Raw genomic sequence first — 8,691 nt, 5'->3', positions numbered from 1 at the left:
GGAGGGAAAGAGGGAGGGACAAGGTGGCGGGGCAGGGGCGGAGCGAGGACTGCGCAGGGGAGGCGCGAGCCGGCCGCGGGACCCCAGGCCCGGAGCTGTGCGGTCCCCCCGAGTCTCCGCGTTTGGTCGTGAGTCCCCTCCCCTTTCCCGTGCGATCTTCGGATCTCCGCCCCATCCGTGGTCAGAGCCTACATGGCGGGGGGGGGGGCACTAGAGGGGCGAGGGCTGTCCTCCCGCACAAACACCCTCTCCTTTCCGGGGACCCTTGACTCCAAGAGGACGCAGGAACCCATCCCGCCCTCTCTCATCGGTTCCACCAGGAGGACTCGGGAGGGAGCCAGGCAAGGGACCGGTCTCTGCGAGGACTGTCCTCGGTTAAGGGTCTTCGGGCCGGGAAACCCCGCAGAACTCGAGAACCGAGCGGAGCGGCGCGGCAGAGCGAACCCGAAGGGCGGGGACAGGGAGGCCTTGGCAGTGACATCACTGAATTAACCTCCAGGTGCCGGGCCAGTGCAGACCCTCAGTGGTGGAAGTCCCGAAACTGACTGATCTGGAGAGTGAGGAAGCACCAAGTCGAGAAATTGGGAACTGGTTCTGGGGTTCGAAGCTTGAACGGGTTGACACCCCAGCCTGGGGCTCCGTGGTCCGCCTCACGCTGTGTGAGTGTCCTTGACACCAACTCGTGGGCAACGTCCACGTGCAGATTCTGGTGGCCGTGTCAGGTGTGTGCTTATAAGCGAGAAGGGTGGGATGTCCTGATGGCTGCGTTGTCCGCAGCAGGTGTCCTGGGTCAGGGCAGAGCCAGGCACAAACCCGCCACTGGGCAGTTGCCCACCGCAGGGCCTCCCACACAGAAAACCGCTGTTTTCGGGACCTAGATCTGCCACCTATTGTTCCCCATTCTCAGATATTTTCAATCCAGAGATTTTGCATACTGACTTGAGTCCCCACCCCTGTGGAGCCTTGAATTTTCTTTCTGAATATCAAGTCTTCACTTTTGTACTTTTTGATCTTTGGAGCCCTTCTTCCAAGAGTACCATCCTCGTAATTCTCTTGGGTCACTCTCAAATCTTCCAAAATTCAGCTCCGATGTCTCTCCTCCAGAACTCGTGGCTCAAAACAAGACTCTATTTCTCATTCCCCAGCGCCCAAGTATCCGAAAATCTGAGTTGGACGACTCCTATAGCAGGGTGGGCAAAAACCAGCGGGAGTCAATTTCCACGAGGGGGCGCAATGACCCCACGACTATTCACTATGTCCACAGGGGGGCGCCGCAGCTCGCCTCTGGCTGTCGGGTTTGGGAGTCCAACACGTAGATTATCCCCGCCTGATTGGTACAAGCACCACCACGCTATTTACATAATCTTGAAAGGGCCGTTCTGAGTGGTTAGTGTATAGAAACTGAATGTGAAACGGTGCCTCTCATTGGCTTGAATTTACCCTCTTGCGGTGCGTTCCCATCCCAGCCAGACTGCACCCCGAGGTCAGTCGGAAGCCTACACTTAGTGGCGAGAGAGGTGTCCCGGCATTGGGAGTCGCGGGGTGAGTGCCGGGCCGGGCTATGGGGGCCCCTGGTCCGAGGCTGTTCGCCCTGCCCTGATCCTTCGTTCGCTCATTCGCCTGTCCAGGAGCTGGAGATGTGCACCTAGAAAAGCGCATCTGGGACATGTCAGTTCTGGAACCCTTGGCACCTGGTTCTCCACTCACTTATTGAGGTCCTCACCACATCGACCCCACCCCTACTGCCTTGAGGTAGGGAAAATGAGCCTGCTCAGCCGCAATTTCTGACTTCACAGCTCTCTCTCAGGCCTCTAAAGACCCTAGTTACGCTCCTCTGGGAATGGATCCGTGGCTCCTGGATCTTGAGGCTTGCTCACACCGAGGGTCTTCTTGCAGAGTCGCCCCAAAGTAGGGCCCCAGGGCTTGGAGAAGCATGGGCACCAAGAATGAAAGCCCAGAGCCAGACTACCAGAAACAGTTCCAGGCTGCGGTCAGCGTCATTCAGAACCTTCCTAAGAATGGTGAGGCTGCGGGGACCAGCGCTTTGGGGTTCAGGATGCTGGGGTAAGACTCTAAGAAATTAGTGAGGAAGATCCTTGCAGTGTTTTCACACAAGTTCCTACCTGGACTATCCTGATGTTCCCCGCTACTTCCTGTCCTTGTCCAGATGGATGGGACCCCTCACCATCTCTGCCCTCTCCAGGGGTGTTCCCCCTTTCCCTCTATTCTCTTGGAGCTGGAGGTGATGTTGTGTTCTCCACTTCCCAATCCTGTACCCAGGTTCTTACCGCCCGTCCTACGAAGAGATGCTGCGATTCTATAGCTACTACAAGCAAGCTACCATGGGGCCCTGCCTGGTCCCAAGGCCTGGATTCTGGGACCCCATTGGACGATATAAGTGGTGAGCTCCTCACCTGCCCAGCAACTTCAGTTCAGCTGTTAACCAGCCTTTTCACAGCCCTCTACCCCTCCCCGCACCCTCCAGGGATGCCTGGAACAGCCTGGGCAAGATGAGCAGGGAGGAGGCCATGTCCGCCTACATCACTGAGATGAAACTGGTGGCACAGAAGGTATGAAGGGCTATGGCTCTGTCCCCAAGCTTCCAGATCGGTGGCCTGCCCCTCACCCTTCTGGTGCTGATCTCCATCATGTCTCCTACACATTGATACCAACTTGGGAATCACCACCTTCCTGTTGTCCCTGTGTCTTACAGGGTGCAAGGTAGAAGTGTATGCCAGTGCATAGTAAGGGGGAAGGGGCCCACTGAAAGAGGACAGAGGGAGCAGAGGTGGGAAGGGCCAACTCTTCTCCATGAGAGCCCCTCCCCCACAGGTAATCGACACCGTGCCACTGGGCGAGGTGGCAGAGGATATGTTTGGTTACTTCGAGCCCCTGTACCAGGTGATCCCAGACATGCCGAGGCCCCCAGAAAGCTTCCTGAGAAGGGTCACAGGTCAGATCCCGAGCATGGGAGCTCCAAAAGTTCAAGTGAACTGTCTTAGGTCTAGGCTAAGGGGGCTGGGAAGGGAGGTGCTGGACACCGAGGGCCCCAGTTGATGTCCCTGTAAGGACCCCAGCCAGTGCCCTTGATGGACTGGGTGTCCAGCAGTGTTCCTAGCTAATGGGGCTGAGGGACTTGATGTCACTTAAGCGGTACCAGCCTTTCCCCAGCCCCATCTCCGGATATTGTGTCCTAACAGGCTGGAAAGTGCAGGTGCTGAATGGTGATGATGGGGCTGTCCCAGGACCTCCCTGCCATCTCAAGCAGCCAGCACCCCCATACTCAGGTTAGTGCTTGGGCAGGAGGCACAAAGGACTAAACCCAGCCTGGTGGTGGCCACCTCTAGGAGGGGTGGAGGAGAGCAGGCTGGGAGGCATGCCATGCTGTGACCTTCATGGCTCTTGCCCATGGACACTGAGCCCCCCTACATTTCCAAAGGCCAGGGGACAGGCTCTGGGATGCCTGTTCCAGGGGCTCACTCCTGGGGTCTTAAGTGCCTGCTGTGGCGGGACTCCTGGTATCTTCTGAATGGGTGTCTCTGCCCAGCTCTGCACCCCTCCCTTCCCTCCAGGGCCTTCCTCTTGGCAATAACCCTACCTCCCCTTACCCAGAGTCCCAGCCACCCAGAGACCTGGACTTGGAGGTTTTCTGTGATTCCCTGGAGCAGCTAGAACCTGAGTTGGTGAGACTACCCTCCATTCCCTCCCCTTCCCCACCCACTGTGCCCTGGTTCTCCACTTCCACCCCTGGATCTGTGACTCATCTCAGCAGGTTTGGGCAGAACAGAGGGGAGCAGCTGGAGGAGAGCCTGACACCAGAAACAGTCTTGAGCCCCCTGGAGAGGAAGGTGAGCTCCTGCTGTCCTTTCACCCCCTCTGCCCTTCCCCAGGGTTCTGGGGCCCCAGGCCTTCCCTTGGCTTCACTCTTAGGGCAAAGGTAAAAGTCTAGAGCTGGTCCTGGGGACAGCAGCCTCTGCCCAGCAAAAGTTGCCAAACAGCCACAGACGCCTGCCTGGGTGGACAACCCCCTGCCCTGCCTCCTCACCAGCAGGCCACCCAAGAGTCTATACCCTCAGCAGGTCGCTGAGAAAGGACAGCTCTGTCACTGCCAGCTTCATGGCTTTGGGAAGTCACCAAAATTTTCTGAAATTCTCTTTTGGAAATCTCAAAAGACGATGAATTCTGCCCTATTCCCTTTCAGAATTTCCTGTGTGCCAAATCCCCAAAGGAGCATGTCCATAAATATTTCCTTTATTTCACTGAGCAAGCTGCCTTGAGGGCTAGAGGAGCGCTCTACTACTGAGCCACTCCCCCAAGTCCTTCTAACTTTCAGATGACAAAATGAAACTCCTCAAAGTTAAAGATTTACCCATATTCTTCCAGCTAATCAGTGGAAATTGTGGGATTCAATCCTTTCACCCGCCACAGCCCAGTACTCAGCCCTGTGGATGAGGACATTACAAGAGGCACACTTGGGACTAAGCATTCAGCTCTACTTAGACACTTTCCCAAACCTGCCCAAGTCTGCACCATAGCTGAGTCCCCTTCCCTGTGTCTCTGTGCTTTGCAGAAGGGTTGGGGGTCACCCTGCTGGGGCCCCAGGAGTTGGATACATGGCTGGTGGGGACAGTTCGGGCACTGCAGGAGAACATGCTGGATGTCCAGGGGAGGCTGCAGAGCCTGGAAAGCAAGCCCCAGCCCCCTGAGCAGGTGAGGTCCCTCTCCCTTATTTAAGAATTGGGACGAGATTGGTACTGAACTTTGTCTCTGCTCTGGGCTCCTCATCAAGCCATTTCTGTCATTGTCACCATGCCTCCATCTGCCCACAGCTCTGTGCAAAGAATGCTGTGGCTTCTGTTGCAGGCAGGGAGGTCAGGGGGTCTAAAGTACTTCTATCCTGGAGGGAGAGTGGGAAGAGGACCCTTCCCTGCTTATCCACCTCTGCCTGAAAGAAACCCAGGTGAGGCTAATACCAAGAATTAGGAGGACCACGAGGTATCTGAGCTTTGCAGTGGGGCTGAGGTCCCTGTTGCCCCTCAGCCAAAACTCTAATTCTCAGATTTAGGGTTTACCCCCAAACAGTTCATTCAGTCCTGCATCCTCCATCCAGCTCAGCCATGTTGAGTAAATGACTGCTAACATTTCTGGAGCCCCAGCAGCCAATATCTGCATTCTGTCAATGAATCCATATGGTGAGCCCATGAAATAGGTTTTCTTTTCATCTCCCTTTTACACATGGAGAAACTAAGGCTCTGAGAGGTTGAGTAACTTGTCTGAGGGCACAGAGCCTCAATGAGATGCACAAAGGTGCTTCTGCAGTGCTCAGTGTCCAGCAAGGCCTCCTCCAGTGCAGTCCATTGTTATTACAGTTATTATTAACATTTAGGATGGAGTTGGGCATAGCCTCAAGTTGGTCTCCCCTTTTATGCTGGTACCCAGCATTCTGAATGGTCTGGTTGTTTTATTTTTATTTTTGGAGGGATGTGTTGGGGATTGAAAACCCAGTAGGTATTTTTTGTTGTTGTTGTTGTTTTTTTGGTTTTTAACCACAGAGATATGTCCCCCAAATTTTCTTTTTTTCCCCTTGAGACAGGGTTTCCTCCCTAAGTTGCTTAGGGCCATGTTGAGTTGCTGAGGCTGGCCTTGAACTTGATATCCTCTTGCCTCAGCCTCCTAAATCTCTGGGATTACAGGTATGCACCACCAGGCCCAGGTATGCATGGTCTGTTCTTGAGAAGCCTGGGGTGGCTAGAGCAGAAGAGGGTTGGCTGCATGTGGGGACTCTGGGGTGACCCCTAACCCACTGAGCATGGTGGGTGTGAGCCATTACAACAGGGATTTCAACATCCCTTCTTAATGGCTGACTTTCAGAACCACCCCTCCCCCCACAGGGCATTCTTTCTTTTCTTTTACTTTTCTACTTTTTGCCAATTTAAAATGCCAAGGATTTTAGAGTAGATTATAGACATCATGATGTTTCACCTCAAAATACTTGGATTTACATCTCTCAAAAACATTCTACTACCTTGCCAAAACATTTTATCACACACAACTAATTCCTTAACTCATCAAATACCGCATTCAAATTCAGAGTTCTCCAGTTGTCCTAAAACTGCTTTTTCCAGCTGCTCTTTGCTCAGTCCAGGACTATAACCTGCACCCAGTTCTTCTGTCTTTTAAGTGATTATATTATTCTTATTCTTATTATTTGGGGGCGGGTACTGAGGATTGAACCCAGGGCTTTGAGCATGGTAGAAAAGCGCTCTGCTGCTAAGCATCTCTATTCTAAGTGTCCTTTAATCTAGACCAGTGCATTCCCATGCTACTGGCTTGCTGATCAGGCTTGGGAAGGAAATGTATCCTCTATACGAGGTGTTTCCTGTGAACTGGATATTAGAAATAAGAAACTGAGTTAGGGTCAGGTTAAAGATTTTGGACCAGAGGTGATGTTCTTCACATCAGAGGACATTTGATACCTGGATGTTTACTACTAGAGATTCTAGCAAGGTCTGCTGGCATAAAAGAAGGGGTGAAGATCTCACTCCACCTATGTAAAGTCAAGTTTTCCACTTGAATCCAGGAAATATCTGGTTCCTCAGCATTTGCCACACAGTTTTTGTCAACAATTGATTATCTTTGCCTGAATCAATTATTTAATTAGTGATTGCAAAATAATTGATTTTAAAATTCTATTCCTGTAACTTTTATTAGATGAAAAATTTCTGTAGGGTTTCCCTGTTTATCTTGGGTTTTCTTGAAATACAATCCCTTATGGAAAAGCAGATTAAGTTCTTAATTCTTTCTTCTTATTGTTTGTGCATATGACACCTGGCATAGAACCCAAGACCTTATTATTATTTGGTGGGGGGGGTACTAAGGATTGAAAAGGCTTTAAGCATGCTAAGCAGGCACTCTGCCACTGAGCTGTAACCTCCAGCCCTTAATTATCTATTTTTAAAGTAAGGAGTTGACTTAAAAGTAGTCTCCTCAATGGTGATAAACTTCTAGCTTTTCTTATTTGAATTTTTTTTACAGTACTGGAGAGTGAACCCAGGGCACCCCTCTACTACTGAGCTACACGCCAGTCCTTTTTATTTTGATACAGGGTCTCACTAAATTGCTGAGACTGGACTCAAACTTTCAATCCTCCTACCTCAGCCTCCAAGTCACAAGTGTGTGATTCCCCATCCCAGTTAGTTTTCTCTTTTGATTATGGACTCCTGATTTTTAAAGACTCAGTATCCCAATCAAGTGTAATGATCATTCTTTTTGATGCCCAGATTGTCTCCAGTCTGGCAGTGGAGATCCTTGCAAGCCAGGTCTTACCTTCTTAGAACATGACCTCCTTCATTTTTAGAAGCTACCTGGCTTTCTGGTACAAGAGACCCCACACACTCCCCACCAGCTCCTTTCACTGTCCCAGTCCTGGAATCTGCCACTTCTCCAAGGAGCTCTGGCTCTTTCTAGAAGATGATTTTAAATTATTTATTTATTTATTTATTTATTTATGTGCTGGGGATTGAACCCAGGGGCGCTTTACCACTGAGCTACATCCCCAGCCCTTTTGAGACAGATCTTTTAAAATTTCTTGGGGCTTGGCTAAGTTGCTGAGGCTGGCCTCGAACTTGCTGCTGCCTCAGCCTCCAGTAGCTAGGATTACAGGTGTGCACCACAGGCCCGGCTGGAAGAGAACATTTACAAACTAACATCAGGTCCTTGTTTAAAATATGTGGCACATCCTTTACAATACAGGGTTTTCTGGTCCTAATAACAGGGTCATTGCAGTGTGGCCCAGAGGAGCCAGTCCCTCCCTCCAGCCTGTTCTGGCATCTGGGCCTGGAAGATGTGGGAGGAAGTTGGATCTCAAGGAGTCAGGGACACTGCCAGCTAGTGGTTCAGACTTGGGGGTAAGATCTTCCCAATCTTGGGGAGGCAGGATTCTCTGTGAGTTCTGGAAGCAGGTTCCTAAGGAGGGCTGTGCTGAGCCTAGGATGGCCTCTGACTCCTTCCCTCTTGACAGCAGAGGCCCAGGCCCAGGGCTCGGCCTTGGCCTCTCAGGCTCTCGGCTCCCACGCTGCTCTTCCTCCTCCTGTGGCCCTTCGTCGTCCAGTGGCTGTTCCGGCAGTTTCGGATCCAGAAGAGGTGACTTCAGCAAGGGGCCTCTAGTCAACCCAGAGGGCTTTGAACTCCTGTCCTGCTGTGCCCTGAGTCTCCCACGTTTTAGGAGAAAAGCATTAGCAATCCCCTCCCATCCGCGTTTGCCTTGGCACCCCCTTACCCAATAGGGGCCCGATAAGACCCCACCCTTCCCAGCAGGTCACACAGACTCTCCTTCCACCCACCTCACGCTGTCCTGGAAGGCTGCAGACTAGGTGCTCATCCCCACATTTTCGGGTGGCTGTGAGCAGAGCGGGGCTGCCAGGTCTCAGCCCCTCCGGCCCCACCCTCAGGGTCACTTGACTCCAGGCTTCTCCCAGAGGCGGCTCAGCTCTTGGGCAAGTTGGGACTTGGGCCAGGCCCTGGAAGACGGATTGGCTGGGAGGTGGAGGAGTGCGCAGGCCCGGGGAGGGCGGGGAGCGCCGATCTTGCTTGCTTCCCTGTACAGCCGCCCGACACACCGCTCAGGACGTCTTCACAGAAGATTCTTTTACGAATGAATGTTTCACTAAATAAAATAAAACCTCAATCTTC

At 52.3% G+C, this 8,691-nt stretch overlaps 1 protein-coding gene across 4 annotated transcripts; it reads left to right on the top strand.

The window, feature by feature from the left end:
• The first annotated feature begins 2 nt into the window (after positions 1 to 2).
• On the top strand, positions 3 to 8,691 carry Acbd4 (acyl-CoA binding domain containing 4). Of its 4 annotated transcripts, XM_078041959.1 has the most exons (14): positions 3 to 128; positions 500 to 722; positions 1,467 to 1,542; positions 1,629 to 1,752; positions 1,897 to 2,021; positions 2,281 to 2,401; positions 2,486 to 2,570; positions 2,833 to 2,953; positions 3,201 to 3,287; positions 3,613 to 3,683; positions 3,773 to 3,848; positions 4,571 to 4,710; positions 4,864 to 4,960; positions 8,021 to 8,691. In XM_078041959.1, the coding sequence occupies exons 5-14, from the start codon at positions 1,934 to 1,936 to the stop codon at positions 8,164 to 8,166; spliced, it is 1,032 nt and encodes a 343-aa protein (XP_077898085.1). In that variant the 5' UTR covers positions 3 to 128; positions 500 to 722; positions 1,467 to 1,542; positions 1,629 to 1,752; positions 1,897 to 1,933; the 3' UTR covers positions 8,167 to 8,691. The 4 variants fall into 4 exon arrangements, with proteins under 4 accessions (XP_077898085.1, XP_077898087.1, XP_021584021.2 ...); XM_078041961.1 differs by lacking the exon at positions 4,864 to 4,960 and having other exon boundaries at positions 4 to 128; positions 8,024 to 8,377; XM_021728346.3 differs by lacking the exons at positions 3 to 128; positions 500 to 722; positions 1,467 to 1,542; positions 1,629 to 1,752 and having other exon boundaries at positions 1,930 to 2,064.

The sequence above is a fragment of the Ictidomys tridecemlineatus genome, chromosome 3 (assembly GCF_052094955.1).
Source record: "Ictidomys tridecemlineatus isolate mIctTri1 chromosome 3, mIctTri1.hap1, whole genome shotgun sequence".
NCBI lineage: Eukaryota > Metazoa > Chordata > Mammalia > Rodentia > Sciuridae > Ictidomys > Ictidomys tridecemlineatus.
Note: the sequence above shows the minus strand (reverse complement) of the source record. Positions and strands in the feature narration are given on the sequence as shown.